Here is a 20,926-nt window from a genome sequence, read left to right on the forward strand (position 1 = left end):
AGAGGCATGTGATGTGAAACCAATGCTAGAAAGAGTGAAAGGCTGCACTTTGGAAACAGTTAGTATCAGGGAGTTCAAACATTAATTGCTATATGGACAGGCTGGTCTGTCCAGAGCCTAAGGTGGGCTGCGAAGGTGCTTCTCACTTAAAAAGTCTGATAAAGGTTTCTTGAGTGTAATCACAGAAATCAAGAGCTCTACTTAAATTTATTTCCTCTTGTAACCTACTCTAGATCTTTTCTTTTTAAAAACCTAATTCTGCCACACTGCGGCGGGGGGAGGAGGGCACAAGTCCTATTTCCATAAAAAAAGCAACAGCTCATGAATGAGAAATCTGTAACAATGCCAGCCTACATACGCCTTATATTCTTCATCACCCTCATTTCACACACGTTGACTTTACATGCCATAAGAGTCACTGAATTCAGTACAAAAAATCCTGCCCAATGCACAGTCAGCATTTCATTCTCTAGAACAAAACCAGTGAGTCCAGCAACAAATTATACATCTCCTGCTTTACTTCTCTTTCCTTTTTACTATCTTAGTGGTAGTGGAAAAAAAAAGGTTAGAATTAAAAAGAAAGAAAAGGAAGCAAGCTGCCAGTAATACTTCTAAGTGACTCATAGAAAAACAAACATACATGGAAACATGGGGTAAGCCCAGTCCTGCTGCAGCCAATTGGAAGGAACGAAGCAGAATAGTTGTAGGAACTGAACCAAGCACCTGGGTGAGCTCAGTTGGACACAGTTAACCCAGCTGCCTTCACCATCCATTGCTCTGAGGAGCTCCACAGCCCCGAGCTGGGATGGGGCTCCAGAAGGCATTGACTCACCAGAGAATGGCCTCGCTCAGGAGCAGTGTTCTGTAGGCTCAGGAGCAGTGTTCTATAGGCTGGGACAGCCTTCCCCAGCTCTGATCTGGGCTTCTGGACCCCATCAGCACACCCTGCTCCGCCTGTGTAGGCAGGAGCCGTGCTGTTCCCTACCATTTAAATAGCTGCCTCCACACCCAGTGGCATTTCTGAGCAGCTAAACTGGGAGCCCAACGGTGCAGGCAATTCCTCACCAAGAAAAGGCCCACAGCTGGCAGTCATTGAGGCTTGGCTTGCATGCACAGATCCAGCTGAGGCATGGAATGCTCAACACAGATTTGAACACTCTTTATGTTATCAGGGCCCTCTCAGACATCACCTTCCATTACTGCCCCCCACTTGCCATAACTTTATGACACTGACAATCCATGTGTTGCAGTGACAAGTACATGAGATACATGCTTACCACTGTGTCTTGAAATATGTATCCTGATGAGAGATGCAGCTCTTGATGAGGCTGGTTTTGTGGTTACCTGAGGGAGGAGCTTGGCAGAGTATAAGAGGAAGCACATCCTAATGGGCTGTCACACCATCAACAGTGTTTAGTTTCTAGCTCTGTTTTCCTTGAGCTTACAGTTTTGTTCACCAGCTGTTCTGCTTATAGCATCCCTAGAGAAAATTACAGACCCCATGTTTGGGAGGGAGAGAGCAAAGAAAAGGAATCTCCACAGGAAAGAGCTGCAGGCAGTAGTAGCTGAGGCTGCTGTGCAAGGGTGCTTTCAGGGCTGTGCTGCCATCTCTGGCTGGCAGTGTGTCCATGGACTGCACTCCAGGATGCCTTCACGTGCCCACCAGGGGATAAAGCTGTAGGGATGTTAGCTGTGCACACACAAAGTGTGGAAGCCATCCTGTTGTGCTCTCGGGTTTTGCACAAGCCTTGCCATACAGCAGTAGAACAAAGATGAGCTTGTAAAGGTCAACATTTTCTCTTCTTTAAAAACAGGTTCTGGAAACAGCGAGTAGGATGCATTTGCTCTGTTATGGGACGTACACTTGGTTCAGAGAATCAGGCTGCCTTTCCCCAAAAATCACAGCAGCCTGATTTGTGGTCAGCTTACGGTGAGCACTGATGTAAACAGAGGTGCAAGTTTGAATGGATCCACAGGGAGGAAAGGCCACTGGTGGCCCTAGAAATCCTTATTTATTCAGAATTGTTAGCATGCCAGATCTGACCAGAACACATCAGCAGCTGACTCCTTCTAGCAGTTCCTGGTTATTCCGACCTCTGTCCCAGGAAGCAAATGCTTTACACAGCCATAGAGCACTTTCAAGACTCAGAACCATTACAGTGGTTCAGTGAAGAATCCAGCTGTGATGATGACTACCCAAAACCTGAATGCAGTTTACAGTTCTGGGCAGGAACAGATGCCATGCAAGTTATGATTTATGGTGCTGCCTGCTGCCAAAAACTTTTGAACTGCATACAGGGCTAAATGAAACAGAGCAAGGTTGCAAGACAAATTGACGCTTAGCGTATTTTGTTAATTGTCTCTGTATGGTTGGGCTGTTCATGGCTTGTTAGTAGTGCATTGTTCTCACTATTCCATGGAACACAACCTTCATTAGTGTTCTGGAAGGGAAAGTTGTTTGTGTAACACTGTGCCGCCTAGTACAGCTCTGTTCCACAGCATGTGCTGAGGGAATGGCAGGCTAAATACTCGAAAAGCTGCAGGAGCCATCCTGCTTTGCTGTTAAACACTGAGAACTTGTAAGAGACAGCAGTGAGGGTGAAAAGAGAGTCCAAGCAGAGCCACGCCTGGTCTGTGACAGGCTAAAGAGGTCTTGGAAGGTCCAGAAAGCACATTTTCCACAAGAAGAAATGTTGCATAAAGTAGGGGAAAGATCTCTGGCAAGGCAGAATTGATAAACAGAGGTGGAGTTTACAAAGACTGTGAGCAGTGGAGAGCTTGGTGTCAGCCTGTTAGTTGGCTGCCTTTGTGCAGTGTGCTGCAGGGACATCTGCCCTTTCAGTGCTGATGTCAGAATTTGGGTGTGGGGTGTTGCTGCAGCTGGGGGCTGACAACACCCCGGTGAGCGGTCAGTGCAGACACCTGCAGGTCAGAAACAGGCAGAGTTTCTCCAACAGCTGTGGTGGGAGGAAATGTGTTAGTAATGACAGAAATGGGAGTCTACTGCTTCAGAAACGGTGCACTGAAGTTTCTGTGAGCCTTCAGGAACCTTCTAGTGAGAAGCACATAGAAAGCCATGAGGACAGATGTGGATTTTAAGTATTCCTTAACAATCAGCAAAGTCTGGGAAAAATGCACTAGGTGAAAATGGGGTCACATGGAAAAGCTGGTAAAGCTTTTGGTAATGGTAAGTGGACCTGATAAATGAACTTCCTACAACTGTTTTAGGAAGATTGACATGTATGCTTACTTGTAAGCCACTGAAATAGCCTGGAGACAAGTGGTTTAAAGCTCCACAGCCACAGTTGGGATGGCCATGGTGTTCCCAGAGGAGCTGGGCAGCCCAACAGCTGATTGACAGGCGACCCTTTCAGCAAAGAAAAGCTTGTTTGGGCAGGTAGGGCCCAAGGCGTGCCAGCGAGCTTGCATCGAGGGTGAGTTGGCTTGAGAGTGTCCCCAGGTATCTTGGGTGCCTCTCTTCTGGTAGCTTGTGCTCTCAGAAGTGTTCTGAAATGATCAACTTGCTTTACTGAGAGATGCCATAGGAACTGCACAGAGACCACTCAGGAGCTGTAAGAAGGGATTTTACTGAAGGAGTGGTGGGAGGCTGCCCTGTATGCATCCATCAGAGTCAGTGCGGAGCACAAGCTGCATTTGTGCCACTGGTTCTGGTGCTGGCTGCTCTAAGAACTGGCCCTAAAAAACACCAAGGTTTAAAACATAAGATCCTTGGTTGCTGCTGCTGCAGTGTGGCAGCAATGTAACAAGTCCTCAACATGGAGAAGCTACAGAATCATTTCCTCAGCAGTCTGTTGTGTTGCTGTTGGACAAGAGGATGTTTGGGGCATGGATTCCATGTCTCATTTTTGTACAGTCCAAGAGACTGCCTGCCCAAGAACAGAACTGCGGTGCCTTCTCCTGTCCCAGCAGCCACACCTTTGTTAACGAGTCACAGCTGTGGCCACTTCACCTGATAGACTTGGCTTGCAGCTGGCACCATTCCCACACTGCACAGGTCACCTCAGGAGGCAATGAACACCCTCCAGTCTTAGCACAGCTCTCCACTGCTGAAGCTGCAGGACAGCAGGACAAAGGCTGACAGGTTTCTCCTCTATTTTGCACTTGGGGTTGTGGGAAATTGGTTCTCTCTGGTAAAGCCAGCCCTGGGAGGAGGGGGAGGGCAGAGAATGAGAGAAAAGCCTTTGTGAGCCTGGGAGCAGAGTCCTATATTTGGTGAGGACCTCTGGAGACAAAGTGGATGACATCAATTCTCAGAATCTCTCCTTGTATGCTGTTAAAATAAGGCAATTTGTCTTATTTGCATTTATGTCAGCAGAGTGCTTAACTATCCTATCCAAGGATGGCCTTATTAAGTTATTATTTCAACTTTTCTTGTGGGCAGTAGGTTTCTAAATAATGAATTTGCAGTGTCTTGGATTATCCTGAACTGGAAAAGAGGGAGCATTGTATAGATTTTTGTGGAGTTTTTTTGGTCTTGCTGACTTTGCAGCCCAGATTTCCACATCAGGATAGTTTAAAGTTAGTTTTAAATTCTAAAGGACAGGGGTGTGAAGGCGTGTTAAATAATGCACATGGATCATAAGGAAAATAAGTAAAATACCTTCATATGATTTCTCCCCAAGGGAAAAAAACCTTTCTATTGGAGTGCTGGAGTGCACTGTGCTGGCTGGAAGGAATAGCTTGCGTGGAAAGGGAAAAAAGATTGAAACAGGTAGAAAAGAGTGGGAACAATGAAAGGTGTTAAGTTTCTGTACCTTCTCCCAAGATGTGCAAATACGTTCATTTCCCCCACACATGAAAGCACATGTGGCAATTGCTGTATTGAAAATATCCTCAGTTTCCCATGGTGGTGGCAGAATCCTTGTCAGCCAAACCCTACCCAGGGCTGGTGCTCAGGACAGCTGTTGGGCTTGGACCCTGCAGAGAGTGTGATGGTTTCTGTTTAACTCTGGGGAAGCTCAGTTCTGAGCAGTGTTTCAGTGTTGCTTAGGGGGAGTGTTAAGGAGAACCCAGAGAGTCAGCAGAGGTTAAGCAAAGAACCGGATCTATGAGCTTCTGATGGGCTCCACCTGAATCCACTCAGTCCGTGAGGGGAGGGGCTTTTGGGGACAAGGCACATTTCTCTACCATTATCTTTTTTTTTCCCCAAGTGTGGACTATCAGGAGGCTTTTTGAAGGATAGCAAACAACCTGACAAATTTACAAAGCCAAATTTGAGTAGTCTCAGAGGTTTTTTCACCCCAATAGAAGATTTGTTTGGGGGCCACCAACCTTGCAAAGAGATGGTCTCTAAACAGTACAGCTTGCTTAAGCTAAGCAAAGGAGAGCAGTAATAAAAATTATGAAAAATTATTGTTGAAGCAGTTATTTCTAGAGCAGTATTAACATCTGGTATTTTTTGCTTTAGCCAAGAGCATGCATGAAAATGGATTCCATGCAGGAAGTCAGTGTATCCTGACCCTTGCATTGAAATTTGCTTTTTTTGTGATTTGTCATCATTTTAGCTACACCATATTTCAGCTCAATTGGAGTTGTCATGTCTGCCCCTCCCAGTTTGTTCCTAAATCGAAAGGTAGTTAAATATATCCAGGTAGGTTTTTTCCTGATTTATATTGCATTTGGAAGCACAGTGTTAGAAAATTCACCCTGGGATGTAATGAAGCCAGAGAACTACTGATTTGCAAGGAAGTCTCACAATGTCTTCCCCTCTCCCCAGCCTCCAGGTCATACCAGTGACCTTTCCTCAAACACTGGGCAAATGGGGCCAGGACAGGGGTTGGAAAGTTCTCCCTCTAAAAACAAAATTACTGAATTCTGTGCCAACTGCTCAGTCTGTGCTTCACATAAAGCTGGCATCTAGTCTCAGCTTCACTTGAGCTATTTATCTGACTCTTCAGTGGAAACAACTGAACACGCTTTTACAGCAAAGGAATAAAACGCTATACAAAATATTCCCCAGCCCCCAGCCAAGCCACGGATAACTTCTCTCCACACTGCAATAGGAATCAAGAGGCTAAAGCCCTTTTTTGGAAGCAAGATCCTCAGCTAATGTGAACTGCTTGGCTTGCATTGAACTCTGGGCTACATTCTTTCCTACGATCTCTGTTGCTGCATCTCATCTGAATACACGTCTCCATTTTTTAAAATGCCACTTAATTTTTAACATGGGTTTTAAAGCACTAAAAGATGAATTTGTGCATAACAGTTTGTGGGCAGAGAGGCAACACGGGAAGTGTTCAGCGGGGCTCCTCTCTTTCTTGGAGCTTGGCGTGCTTCTTGTCAGAACAGTGCCCACATGATTGTTTCTGCTGGGCCTGGGTATGTAGCAACAGAAACCACTGGGAAACATCATAGAGCGTAAGGAGTCCTACTGAGAGGAAGGCAGGAGTTAAGACAGAGGGACATGCCTAGGAAGTCAGGGCAGCTCCGCAGCAGGCACACACCTGGCAAGTGGAGCTAGAGAGGGGGACAGTAACAGCACACTCTGCTGTGCACGTGATTGCAGGGAGCTGAACTGATGCCACAGAATGTTTAGGAATGACTGCTAAAAATACCAGATACAGCAGGGAGGGCTGACGTGAGATCCCTGTCCAAGGGCAGGCAGTGCAGTCAGGAACACCGCTGTCACTCTGCCTCTCCATGCAGGGCAAGGTGCCAGCACCAGCAATAACGTGCACTTGGCTGGACCAGGCTTCATTGTTGGAACACCGCTTTTCACTGGATTAGGTTTTGGATCAGGCTCCTTGTGATTCATTTTTGGCTTAAACATTAGGATTGGGGTGCATGGAAAATCAGGATAGGGATCTGGACATGGTTATATTTCAAAGGTACTCCAGGGTTTAACAAACTAATCCAAGCCTTAGGCACTGCTAGACTTGACTATGCAGGTGTGCAAGAGCTGCTCATGCTCCAGGCAGTGTCCTGCAAAGTCAGACTTAGCAAACCAAACCTGTAGCTCTATGTGTGTTCTATGGAAAAGCATTTGTTTTAAACTAAAATTGCTCATTGAAGTAGTGCTATGAAACCTATTTGTGATTATTTCCTCCTTTGCAATAGGTTTTGAAACAATCCTGCACTGAGATTTTATATTTGGAGCCATCCAGTGTCTGTGTAGGAGGTAAGATTTTATAATTTTAAAATTCTGTTCCATTATTATAGGACTGTGATTTCCCCCTATTTTATGCAAAGGAATAAAGCATTTCTAACTTAAGTCCTCAAGTTAAAGAAACACGAGATTTCTGTTGCCTTCTTGTTCTCCTCAGAGGAGCTGTCCACCAGGGCCTCCTTCCATAGCTTGGGTAATGCAGGTGGAGGTTGGAGAGCATTTACCTGCCCCTCTCCCATGAGTCTGCTCTGCACTTGTGTCAAATCTGCCCCAAAATCTGTGGAGTGTAAGAACAAAGCATGTGACTGCATTTTTGGGCAGCAAGAGAAATATATTAATGAAATAGAAGAGCTGCACAGAATTGTAAGGCCTTGTCTTCTTTCTAAGCCTCATAATCCACACATAGTTGGAGATCCATCAAAATAAAGTAGTTGCTAAACATTACTTGGATATTTTTGTGAAAATGTGGATGCTCTGGATGAAGTCAGCAGCCCTGGTAAAAAAACTCTTCACTCCTCCTCTGCACAGCTCACAGAGAGCATGGCCCTTAGGCAACTTGCAGAGAAATATTACTAAGGAGAAATGTTTTCTTCATCTGGTACCTCAAGTGAGCCTGATCTGGGTTTGGGGAGTCTTCTTTTTCTGAGTCCCCTATTTCTCATTTCTCATTCACCGAGAAACTGTGTCTTACTGTGCAGCTGAGCCCCAGATCATGCTGATAGCCTGAATCTGCTTCCAGTTTCAGAGGGCTGTCTCAATAGAGATTTGGGAACAAATTGTGCCTCTGCCAGTTTATAAGGAGAATTCAGTACAAAGGTTCAGGAAAAAGGAGATCTCACTAAGTTGGAAGCATTAACTATGTTGTGCTTTGTTTATTGCAGACTAAGTGAAGTTGCCCTGGTCTAAGTGCAGCTTTCTGCAGTGCACTGCAGTTTGCTGATTTTGTGTGTTTGCTTTCCCCTCCAGAGGAGTTTCAGGTTGTTCTCAGAGGAAGCGGCTTAACCCTCGGTGGGAGAAGCGACAGTGTGACCTGTACCTATCAAGTGAATGGAACAACAATCCGTAAGTGCAGGCATTTGCCATCTCCTGCCTCTGTAGTCCTGCAGTTACCTCAGCTCATAACAACTCAAAGAGAAAAATAGCCAAGAGGAGGAGAGCAGGAAAACTCTGAGGATTAGTAAAGGGAGGAAAGGCTGTTTCACACTCTGCTCAGTGGTTTCAATTTGCTACCAGGTGCCTTCAGCTGTGAGCGGTGTTGGCAACCCTCTCACTGTGGGCATTAGCATGGTGAGAAGTGTTTGGCTCCTGATGTTTGGGCAAGCAGATGTTTGCTGATGAACCAACCTGTGGCTGCAGTGTACTGACTGAGGTCCCTTTCTGCAGTGAATCCTGGCCAAGACATCTCATTGCAATTCCCAGAGGCACTTACCTTGTTTTTTGCAAGGTCTCTGCCGGTCCTGGATGGTGTGCCAGGCGTGCTGTGGGGTTCAGGGGCACGTCAGTCCTCCTCCTGCAACAGCACAGAGAAAGGCCAGGTCAGAGCAGTGGTGTATTTTGTCATGGTTCATGAGCTCTGTCTGCCCAGTATCAGGGCTGACTGCAGCCATAGCACAAAGCAATTCTGTTTCAGATGGTGACCACCACACCTTGTACTGGCACTTCCCTCTAGCTTATATGCGAGTTTGCTTTTTATATCCAGAAGCTCAAATGGATGGCTAGGATACATACATCAAATGCCTAGCTCTGAACAGAATTCCATAGAAGCCAGCTAGACTGGAAAAAAAGCAAAAAAGAAGTTGAAGGAAAATCTACAACTGATTTTTTCCCTGCCTGTCTGATTTCTATATTAGCCTGTCTTAAATTCCTTCACAATCGAATTTGTTTTTCCAGTGCACTTTCTTCCTTACCCAGAATATTGTATATAATGGAGTGGGTTGCCAGTTTCTCCTGCCTGTTAAATACCTACAATAATTTGGCAGAATAACAGGGCAACCCAGTAGTTCTGGATGCAGGCAGCCTGTGTAAGTCAATTCGCTTGTATAAATTCCCCTTCAGTTTCCATTACAATTGTCACCTCTGCTTCCCATTGCCCACAAACACTTGCTACCATCTGATGTGAGAATTCCCAACTACAGCTCTGGGCTGCTTGTTTTTTCTTGGCTTCAGAAAGGGGTGTGCTGAAGCACATGAGGGTAGGGGAATGGCACAGTGATGTATTGATTACAAAAACACAATCTGCTCTATGGGGTCTTGCCAGGGCCTGCTACATCCCCCTGGTCCATGTCTTCAGCAATGGACAACAGCGAGCTGCTGGGGCATAGTACAGGAAGAAAGCAGGAGTATTTCAAGTGGGACATTCTAGGTGGTCCTTCCCACAGTACACGAGGTTATTCTCTGCAGCTCTGTGCTGGACTCTGAATGCCTGGTTCAGAGGAAGCCTAAAGGGGTCCAGTGGAGCCAGGATGAACAGGAAGACAGGGAGGGCACTTGGCGCAGTAGCAGGAGGAAGGAGATGGTCTCGAGAGAAGGACAGTCATTCTCATGTCATTGCAGTCTCCTCTGCATAAGACTGGCCCTCTGCAGAACCCTCAGTATGTGAGGGCACTCGGGCAAGGATCTGCTGGTGTTGGAGCTGCCTTCACTGAGAGCCTGGGCTCTCTCTGGGACCAGCCTCTGAGCACACCCTTACTGTGTCAGCTCCCCTGCTTTTAAAGGATGCATTTGGCATCTTCCTCGTTCTGCATTTATAAAGAACCATTACCAAATGCTAGAAAGGAAACCTGCCAAATGGAGCTGTGGGATAGAAAAATAATCTATGAAACATACCATTAAGACAAAAACATATGGCAATGTGCTAATCCCTCTTCCCCACCTCACAACTAGCCCCAAATCTAGGCCAAGCAGTCAGTGCAGATTATAGCACATATGAAAAGCTCATTTATGCCAACAGCTCCTCCTTCAGCTGCCCCTGAACTGCTTGTCTGTCTGCCTGTTCCTGAAATGCAGGACAGAGTCATCTCCAAGTTGATCTGGCAGATCAGTTATCTGCTCTCACTCCACAGTCAGGAAATAGTCCTTGCACAGAAATCATCAGTCCTGCCGTGGGGAAGTTCAGGCTGATGGCTCTGCACACAGGAGCTGGATTTTCCCCAGCTTACCAAACATGTGAGGCAAAAAAGCTCCATCCTCCCCTCCTCACATCTGAAGAACAGAAATGCTGTACTGGACACAAGGCTCTACAAATAAGTGCTTCATGTGCTCTACAGATAGGTGCTTTGTAAGTGTTAGAGGTTTGCCAATCACACAGACTCAAAAGCAGAAGAAACACTGGAGAAAAACACTCAAGTCACAGCTAATAACACAGTCCTGCAATGCAACACACGGGAATGGAGCCAACTAGAAACAAACCTTCATCTTCCAGCTACCAGGAAACTACTAATAGTGTTCTCACTCACCACAAAGACGGTGTTGATTCTAGGCAGTGTTCTCTCTGGAAGAGCATGAGCTGACTCGAGTAGCTCCAATAAGCACTGTAACGTGGACTCACCTGGCATTTACAGCCGGCTCTGGGGCTCCCTGTTCCTTACCTTGGGCCTGCCTTGCTGCCAGTTTCAGCCAGGACAGACTAGCAAGGAGCATGGGAATGGAGGGAGCTCACAGCACGTTCACGTGGCAGCTCCTCACCTAAGCTGCACAGCATAGTAAGCTCGTGTGATTTTTGTTTTTCAGACGAAAGGCCTAAAACAGTAGAATCTGATTTTTTGCTCTGCCCTGCACCGATCCTGTACAAAAGTGGCCAGTAAGTACTGAACCAAATACCAGCACATGTTTTGCTGGAATTTGGCACCATTATAGCTGACATTAACTGGGAGGGGTTTGGCTGAAAGCAATATTTGGTTGCTTTTACAGGGGGTGGTTTGTTGCTGCATTTTTCCTCCCATTCTTGTGTTATTTCCCTGGTGTATATGCCAGCTTTGGAGTGGACTTGGAGTAGTCATCTGTGACCAAACCCATTTGGACAGTGCCTTAAAAATGAATATTCAGCCAATTTATGAAATACTGAAAAGATCTGGCTTGTCATAAGTTCTATGCAGATTAGCTGTTTTAACAGGGCATAATATGCTCTCGTCCAGATCATCTCCAGGCCCACTGTTAAAAAGATGACATTACCACTGACACTTACAAGCTATTATTAAAATTAGGTGTCAGGACATGTATCCCTGCTCCACACATCCTGATCCAGTGAGTTAACAGCTCCAGCACTGGGGCTAAACTGCAGCTTTGGCCTTATTCTCAGTGTCACCGGCCAGGACTGCACATTACTTCTGGCCCTTGGAGAATTAATCCTTCCCTACTCCTCTCCAAATCAAAGGTGCCTCAGGGCCTTATGATCACTTGGGCTTCATTGTGCACATTTCTGAAGACCCTAGGCTAATCTGAAATCAGAAAACTGCACATCAGATCTGGGTCCTGTGGGAAGGGCCAAGGCTTTGGCTGTTGGCCTCCTCCCTGCTTGTCAAGTAGTTATTCCCAGAGACTTACTAGGCATGAGGCTAGTGCTAATCCAATGGGAAGCATAGCAGCTCTGCATTGGCCTTGATCTGTGGCACTTCTGGAGCTGAAGAGGTAAGCGTGTTGTATAGATGGCTGGTCTGCAGCTACATTTCTGACTTGAGCAACGGTCAGCCGCCTCAGTTGTGCTGTCAGACGGACAGCAAAGCTCCAGAAGCACATCTGGTTTGTGTGTTGGACAGCAGGCTGGGGGAGGGAAGCTGGAAAGCCGTGGAGCAAGAACGTTCAATGCCTGGCCCCAGTGGGGTGGCTGGGGCCAGAGGGTGTGCCTCCCGAGCTGTGTCATGGCTGGCAGGGAGAGCAGGCACAGAGCAGAGCTACATGCAGAGCAGAGGGAGGGTGAGGAGTTCAATACTGATCTGTCTCCTGATGCTGCTTTTCACATGGCTGTGTGACATGCATCTTGTGCCACATGCAGCAGGGTGTCAGTCCCCTGTGCCTGCTGAGCGGCCTGTGCATCCCACAGTGCTGCAGCTCTGCAGCCTCTGGCTCAGCTAAAAGCAGTCAGCACCACCACAGTTGTAAGTGCACTGATTTTGTCATCAGGACAATGCCAGTCAGTCAGGTTTAAACCCCTCCTCCCCAGGCCAGGTATTTCAGGGCAGTTACTGTACAACAGAAGAGGAGTAGCAAACTACATACACTCCCAGTATGAAGCATGCATGACATACAATCCCAGTATGAAGCTCCCCAAAAGGTGAGGCTGTAAAGGCTTTTCCACACACAGTTTGTTCCAGAGTGCATAAACAGCCAGTCCTGCCAAAGGCCTGTGAAGTGCATCACATGTCTGCATAGGTAAAGCCATGGAAGTTAGTTGCACATGCTGCATTTTTCCTTACACTGTGGAGTGATACTGAAGCAGACAACTGCCACCCTGGAACTGCGATGTGGATCATGCACCTCAGCACAATGCAGCTGGAGTTCTACAGGTTCACAGGAAAACACCTTTTCCCAAGTTACCATGTGAAACACAGCTCCCTGGCATACTGTTGAAAGAGTTGGAGCTCAGCCCCAGAGCTGAGCAGTTTACTGTGCAGAAGACTGACAGCTATGAAAGATATGTACGTACTTGAACTCGTGACTTCCCATTGGCACAGCCTAGACTAGTGCTGGATATCTCCCAGTAATTCCTCATGTAGTGGAGCTACTATTAGTCACTAATGTAGCAACAACCGCTCTGTTCTTTTCTAGTGCTCTTTTGGGTGGATTTAAGAGAACACAAGCAGTCTGAGTTAGCTGCAGATTTAAAAGCCACACAGCAAGCTTAGTTTCTGGGTGAACAGTCAAGACGCACGTAACAGGTTTCATTGTATTTTTCCCTAATTGGAGACACTTCTTGTTGCCTGATGAATTAGCAGTTTTCACATGCAGAGCAATACTAAGCTGTTTGAAACAGATAAAATGCCAAAGTATTCAGGATGTTGGGTTGGTGAGCCCGTACTCTCCTGGAATTGGGCCATGGTATGTTTCTGCTTCCTTCCCAGCTGTTGGCTGCATTGAGTCTGGAGCTTCCCAAGTGCCAGCTGTAGATTAAACCAAGCATTTTTTTCAGTCTGCTTTTCCACAGTACCCTGTAGCAGATGGATGTATCATCCTTAGGTTGGGTGACAACATGACTGTGCTGCCTGTGCCATTTAAAATCCCTTCTTGTCATGCTGCTTCTAAAGTGCAAAATTCTATAGTCTGCTTACAAACCCAGCCCACTTACAAGGCTCCTGATCAGCTAACGGCTGACAATTATTCACGATTTTCACACAAGCACCCCATGCCTTATAAAACACGTTACAAATTTGAAATAAAGCAGAAATGGAAGTACACATACACCTGGCAGGAAGGTGAGGAGGCTAACCCAGGTTGAATTGCTTTGAGAGATCAGCTCTGCACTGTGATGGCAGATGCTACAACACAGTCAAGCTGGTTAGTAAACAGAACTCTGGTTCTACTGCACTGCCCATTTAAAAGTCACGTTTTGAAGGGCTCAGAATATTTTGAGAAAATCAGTTCCCCTTTTCAGCAGAGATTTGGATTTGTCCTGCCACAGCTTGAGAGAATCTAACCAAGCCAGAGGTGGCTGTGACGTCTCCCTACTGTACATCTTTCTGTAGCCATTGTGCCTCCGAGGGCAATCAGAGCCCTTGTCTCTTTCAAGAGATTGCTCGTGATCATTGGCCCTGAACACTAGTACAGGAAAAACTGTGATATTTACAAGTCCACATTCCCTGCTAGTTTCACTTCTGCTCTCTCACTGCCCTAAGCTCTATGAGTTTGCATTCAGAACAATCTGTCTGTAGGCTTGGCTTCACTTCCAGCTGGCTTCTGCTCGGGTGAGCCATTGGTGAAACCCCTTGTGCCTTGCATGGAAATGCTAGTGGGAAAACTAACATTTCTTGCACTGTCTGAACACTTACAGATTTGCTTTTATTAGGTGAGTGGGTGACAATAACTGCAGTTCAAACTAGCACAAATAAACCCGGCTTTACTGGAATGCTTCTACTGAATAGTTATATGACTACTACTTATCTCAGTCTATTTGAGCTCTCATTTCTCACTGGAATATCACAATAACATTTTGGTTCTGATGGTGCCTACTGAAAACATCCAATCTTGTGCAGACTCTCCTCTAAGCCAGGCAAGAACGGATGGATGTAGGGTAGGCAGTGGATTATTCAAACTGAACCAACAGGCTGAGGAATTGTCATTGTTCTTAAAATAGTTCAGGGAACTACAGAAGGCTGTTTTTTCATGCAGCTGCAGTGCTGGCCAGCTTCCATCTTTGTGCATCCTGCACTTGAACTCAGGTTTTGCTGGGACAGGAGAATGCACACCCTTCTCCTTGGGCTCAGAAGCTAAAGGAATAACAGAGCCAAAAAAGAAAAATCCCAGCCTAAACCTGAGTGTAAGCAAAATTTCTCACAGGTACCTCAGCATGCCAAGGTAGGACAGTCCACACTGCTGTTATTAATGACCTTATTTGCCCTCTATTCAAACCCTGCTGTCTTCAGCTTCCATTTATCGCTTCCTACATCCTGTCCAACACAAACAGCTGGTGGCACTTAAAGAGCAAAGATTCAATAGGAGTTATTTGCTGGGTGGTAGGAAGGAAAATGACGACTGTATTGCCAAATTCTCGGTTACCTGCATTTTGCAAGGAGCTGATGGAGTCTGGGGCAGCTCGCTTGGCACAAAGCACACAGCATTGCAGGAGGTAATCTGCAAAATGAGGTTACCCCCCACATGCCTCACATAGCTCTAGGAGCTCTAGGATTTCTAGGTGCAGCATGTTTCCACGACTGGAACAGGGCTATCTTGAATCTTGCTTCCCATTTTCTGAGTGCCATTTTTATTAATAGCACCAGATTTAAGGGGAAGAGCACGGACACATGAAAGCAAACAGACACAGAGAAGATGAACAGATTGTGGGCTCCATCCTTCAGATGACCTCACTGGGTTTCTAGATAGCTGTCCCTTTGGAGAGCAACTGGAAGGTGCTGTATGGAATGGCAGGCTCCTAACCAGCGATCCTGACTGTTCCCAGTACCCAAAGATAGATCCTCTTCTGCCCTGACTCCGTGCACTGCTGCCTGTGACCTGGGAGTCAGGAACTGACCAACTGCTTTTGTGTCTTGCATCTTGAGGAACCAGAGCCCGTTCCCTTGGGACAGTGGTGGTCCCAAATCCATTGTGCAGGCAGGATGCCAAGCAAGCACTTGCACCCCCAGGCACATACCCAGTACATGCAGCAGCAGGGAAGCCAATCTTTGCAAATTTGACTTAACTATACCAAGGAATAATTTTTTCCACTGTTACTTCCCTTTTCTTCCCCATCAGCTGCAGCCTCTTAAGTCTCACTGCTTCCTCCCCTGTGCCACTGTGCTGGCAGCATGGATAGGCGCTCAGCTAAGGCATTACCTGTACACTCCATTCATTAAGACCCTGTGGACCCCTTTCACACATTTATTTCTTGCTGCAGCTCCTTTATGGAATTGGTAGTTTTCCCCTCCTGTTTCCTGTGCTTGATAAAGGCACTCAGGAAGTAAAAGCAGTGTTGAAGAAGCAATGCTTTGTAAGGTGACTATGTTTGCCTAATTAACTTGTGGCTAATAATTCTAAGCCATTAAGTAGCTAGTTAGTACATGCTCCAAATAAACACATCTGGTGCTGCCCTGAGCGGAGGCTGTGGCTGTGTGTGGGTGACAGATGTGCTGTTTCCCCAGCGCTCCCTTTTCCATGCCGAGCAGCACGGTAGTGCCGCAGCCAGAGCCAGGCAGCCTCGCCGCAGCTGCGTACTTCCCCGAGTGGCTCCAGGGACTTGTGCCTCCTCTCCTCAGCTGCCCAGCCACTGCAGCCTGCTCTGGTGCCTCAGAGCTCGTGTGCAGCTCCAAGGAACACCCTTCCCAATAGCTTAGAGATTCCTGCCTGCTGGGCTGAAAGGCAGCAGGAAAAGGGGATAAAGTGTCAGGCCACCCAAGGAGCACAGAGTTTAGAATTCCCTAGCCCTGCAGACTGATCTCTTACTGAACAGCGGACACTGGGAATGATCACGCTTTGCTGTGTCACTGCCTGGAACTGCTGGGCTGGACTTGGAACAACCTTCCAGGGCGGGAAGAGTCCTCCCGTGGAGGACAAAAGCCTACTCCTTTCTATGGGCAGTTACTGCCTAGGTTGGCAGAGCTCATAACTCTCATCAGTCTTCGAAAGGAGAACAGCTAGGATCAGTTCCATGCAGAAGAGACCCTTTCTTCCACTGAGACTGTTGCCTGATTTTTCAGGTCTTGGCTTTTTGTGGTGGGGCTGTTTAAAGTTGGGTGTTTTCCAGACAGAGGAAGGAGTTATGACAATGAAGTAAACAAGCAGCAGAATATTTTGCAAGAGGCTAATTTGCCAGGAATTACGTCTTAAAAATGAGACTTAAGTTCTAAGTTACCAAGGGGTAAGTTAAGGTTTATTCCTAGTTCTGAGGGCACAGAAACCCTGATTACATTGTAACTGCCCCATAATGTCCCACACAAGCTGTCATTAGAGCTAGAGCTGCAGGCCCAGCCCATGACCTCTGTTTTGTCAGACACCAACAATAGCACAGCTGCCCCTGCCTGGCTGGGATCTCAGACCTGCCATTTGGCACGAGGAACAGAGCAAATTGGATAAATACACATAAACACATTGGGAAGGGAGAGAAAACAGAACAGAATGAACCAGAGCACCAACCCACAACTTGTTTGATAGGGATGATTTAAGTAGGCATATGGTATAGTTAAATGTGCTTTCAAAAACATTGGCCTGATTCTTCAAGCAAACACAAAATAAATATCTGAATAGCATGCGAGCCAATCCGGCACCATTAATGCTCTCAGAGGATGCACTCCAGTGCTGGGGCTGACACAGTGACATACTCACACCAAGTGCCAGTGCCTCATGTTAGCATGGCACAGTTGTACCTCCTCTAACAGGGCAAGCCTCAAAAGCAAGCAGGCCACGAGCTTGTAATTACACCTGACCTAGCAGCCAGTGTCACACCTTACTGGCCCAGTGTTGGCAGCACAGCCCAGCCACACCTCTCCCAGCTGGATGCATCCAGCAGTCCCACTGCCCTCACACACATGTAACTCTGGAACTTGCTGGGTGCTCACCCAACACCCCTCTGCAACGCCAGGTTACTTGGTACCTCAGGCACACCTGCAGGTTACACCTCACCTTTATCTCACCCTGTTCTACCACATGGACAAACAACAGCAGTAACATGAGACAGTCTGTCTTACCACAAAGTCCAAACTCACATTCAAAAGATGCCCCTGAGAACCCCCCAGGTGTTTCACCCTCAAATACTGAAGTACACAAATCCCCGTGATTTCCAGTGCACACAGGTACACACACATGTCATCACTTGTTTGGTCAGACAAGGTCAGAACTTAGTCAGGGTCATGGAATTGTGAAAAACATCTCTTTGCCTGTCTGAACGAGTGCTGAGAAAGGTGTGTGGAACTTAAGTGAGTTTTCTGATAACATGGAAGTGAGTAGCTGAAAACCATAGTGAGGAAAGCTGTTGCTTACTATGGCTTCCTTTACTACTGTTATTTTTGTTTTGTCACTTTTCTTCTGCTGAGAAAGGTAAAAATTTAGAAAAGCTGTTGTCAGCAAAGGCAGAGTGTTTGCAAGCTGCAGCTCAGTCTCACATGTCTTTCAGGGTCACTCAAGAAAGGATTAATATGCTGTGGCTGTGTTGAGGATTTCTGTTGTCTAACTAACAAGTGACACTGAGCTCTTTCTGTAGTGCTGTTCACTCACTACCCTTAGCACAGCCTTTGTGGCAATGCAGACAGGGGTGTCATTTGGCCACAGAGCTGAATTACTCACTGATGTAAGGGGCAGTGCTTGTGCTGAGTGCTGAGCCGCTCGAGAGCTTGGCAGCTGGTGTCAGCATGCAGGCATGGGTTAAAGGACTAATTTTCCAAGCCTCATCCTCAGTCTGAAACCTACATGCTGACTACATACCACTTGGAAAAAAGCATTGTTCACAGACAAGGGGACCAATTAAAAGGAGAATTCTATAAGATTGGCAAGTTAAGAGGCAGCTTGTTGACTAAAATATTTCCCATTCCACATAACACTGGTCACTAGTGTGAGAAGGCAAAAGCACAAAGAGCCCAGTTACCTCTCAGAAGCCAGCTGTCCTTTGAGATGCTCTGAACAGAGGAGAGCAGGCAGCCTGCTGCTGCTGCAGGAGTTCCCAACCCCCAGGATGAATTCTGGGCTCTCTCAGCTGCTCAGTCCTCTTCCAGCCTTGCCAGCAGCTCTCTGATGTGGGAGTTGCAGCCATTCCCATCACCAGCCAAAAAGGAAGTCCCTGTGCTTCTCCCTTTTGACTTCCTGCTGCTCAGCAATTGGTAGGATGCCAGCTCCAGGTCAGGCTGTTTTCACCTGTTCACTGTTGTTTTCAGCGTTGCAGAGCCCCTGTGCTCAGGTGAAGGCAATAGCCCCAAATTGCTGCTGTGCCCATGGCCAGTCCAGACCTGGGCAGGATATTGGCATTACCCCTCATTGCAAACAGCTGGGCTTCCCCTGCAGCCCTGGGCAGGCAGCCAGGGGGTCAAGAACTGCTCCCACCTGCACCGATTCTTCCTGTGGCAAACTCAGTGAGGTGAAGTGTTTAATGTAGGCATTGTCTTTTATTTCCCTACACAACATTTTGTTCCCACAAAAATAAGAGACAGTATGGTTTCCAGTGTCTGGTGCTCCCATGGGACATAGTTCTCATGTGTCTGGTGCTCACGTGGGACAACCTCCCCTCTCCAGAATAGCCAGGGAAATCAACTCAGGTGGGGGGGAAGCGAGAAATAGGGCTGAAGTAGGCTTAATATCTGTCATAAATATTAACTTCTGCAAATATTTTAGAAATACATTTAGTCTGACACAATTAGGGTATAATGGGACCTATTCACAGATGGAAACATCCTCAATGAATTGTACAGGCTAACAGGCCCCTCAGCCATATGGATGTGGTGTTAAGATCAGTAGTAATTTCTGGCGCAGTCCTTCATGTCCCTCCTAGGGCACGCAGTGTTCCCAGAGCATTAGCGAGGACTGCGTGAGCAGAACTAAGTGGTGCACATCCAGCAGTGGCCATAGGATCCCGAGCTGAATTAATGGTCTACTTTAACAGAATAATGACGTTTCATACCCTGCTACTGCAGGTTCCCATGATTCCACAAGATCAGATCTAGTTCCTTGCTGCTTTCCAGTTCTCTCACATTCCCTAGGAGTTCCCAGCAGTGAAAGTTTGTGTCTTGTTCCGTGGAAAGTCAAGCCCGGACATGTGGACATGTGGCTGGAAAAGCTAGAGCGTTCTGAGCTAACAAGAGGGAGTCCTAAAGAACCATCATCTGAATTTATATCAGTGCTAAGCTACACCAAGAAGGGCAGGGGGATGAGTTTCTACTCATTCTTTACCAGAATCCCCAAACACCATAATGAATTCCAGGATGAGTGGGTCTCGCTATCCTCAGGAAAATACTCAGTGCTCCTTTTTGTGCCTGTGTGTCTGATGGGAGGAAAACACCTCCGCCCACTTCTCCTAACTGCAGGCCATGTTCTGCCCCCAGCATAGTTCCCACTGAATGAATGATTCCAGTGCTCCCTGGGCACAGCTGGCCTGTGGCAGAGTGGCACTGCACCAAACAGGACAGGCAGGGCTGGAACCCTGCTCCAGGAGAGCTGTCCCTGTCCTTGTGCAGCTGGAGTTGCTGTCTGCAAAGAGCGCCACACCCAGAACCCTGGGGTGGAAATCCTTTCCTCTGTGTGTTGCCTATTCCTGGGGCTGGGATGAGTCCCTGGATGCAGAGTCATCATTGTGGTCCAGGAGTGTTTGTTAGCAGAGCCCAGGGAATGACTGGGTCAGGGAGAATGGAGGAGTAAATGTTAATTGCACCCCAGCAATCAGTCCCCAAAGATATCAGAGTGAGGTTGGTCAAATGGAGCCTGTATTATAAAGCTATCCATTATTTCATGAAGGCAGAGTTGGAAGGGAAAGCGCCCTTTAAATACACAGACCTATTTTTTGCCTTCCTCCTATGTACAGCATTTTTGCTATTTTAGTGCAGGCATTTGTTTCTGAAGTACCTGTGTCACCATAATTTTAGTAACTTTTTGAGCAGTTGCCAGTTTAATTTTCAGTGCGTGAAAATTGGAGGTAAATTATTTATTACTTACAGCAAATGTCTTTCACAATTGTATTTAATTTTTTCATCTTTTTTAATGGGTCATAAAATGTCAGTCTTTTAGTAGCTTCCCATAAAGTAAGGAGCAAATGAATACTTTGCAAATAGGTTACCGTGGATGGAAATGTCAGCTGTATTTCACAGGGAATGGGAGGCTTTAGACCAGAGTTGCAGGGACATATGGCGCTGGGCCACATCCCTCTGCTGTCACAATAAACCAGCAGTGGGCATGAGGGAAGGAATTGCAACTGTTCAGTCTCCTCAAGTTACATTTTTGGGTAATTTGTGTATTAGGATGGGCAGTGGGCCAGGACCGAGGCAGCTTCAAGTTGCAAGAGTCTTGTGGTTACCTTTGGTCAGAAATCAGAACATTTTTAAAAAGCTCTTTTCAGACTTAAGTTTTCCAGGATTGGTTCCCATCCAGAAAGTGATATTGCACAGACAAAGGATAAGAAAATCCCTTCCACGTGGAGGAAGGGCCGTGAACTGTAAATGGAAGGCAGTTTTTCCTAGTGCA

The 20,926-nt window shown here is 46.8% G+C and overlaps 1 protein-coding gene across 2 annotated transcripts in view; it reads left to right on the plus strand.

Moving 5' to 3' along the window:
- ANTXR2 (ANTXR cell adhesion molecule 2) overlaps positions 1-20,926 on the plus strand; it is a 76,400-nt gene that overhangs the window by 16,302 nt on the left and 39,172 nt on the right. For both annotated transcript variants that reach the window (XM_054295682.1, XM_054295683.1), the window contains exons 8-10: positions 7,078-7,138; positions 8,093-8,188; positions 10,856-10,925. In XM_054295682.1, coding sequence (XP_054151657.1) covers positions 7,078-7,138; positions 8,093-8,188; positions 10,856-10,925 — 227 coding nt within the window. The remainder of the gene's footprint in view (positions 1-7,077; positions 7,139-8,092; positions 8,189-10,855; positions 10,926-20,926) is intronic.

This window comes from Melozone crissalis, unplaced genomic scaffold, assembly GCF_028551555.1.
Source record: "Melozone crissalis strain CALT ecotype California unplaced genomic scaffold, PUWL_Pcris_2 ptg000006l_1, whole genome shotgun sequence".
NCBI lineage: Eukaryota > Metazoa > Chordata > Aves > Passeriformes > Passerellidae > Melozone > Melozone crissalis.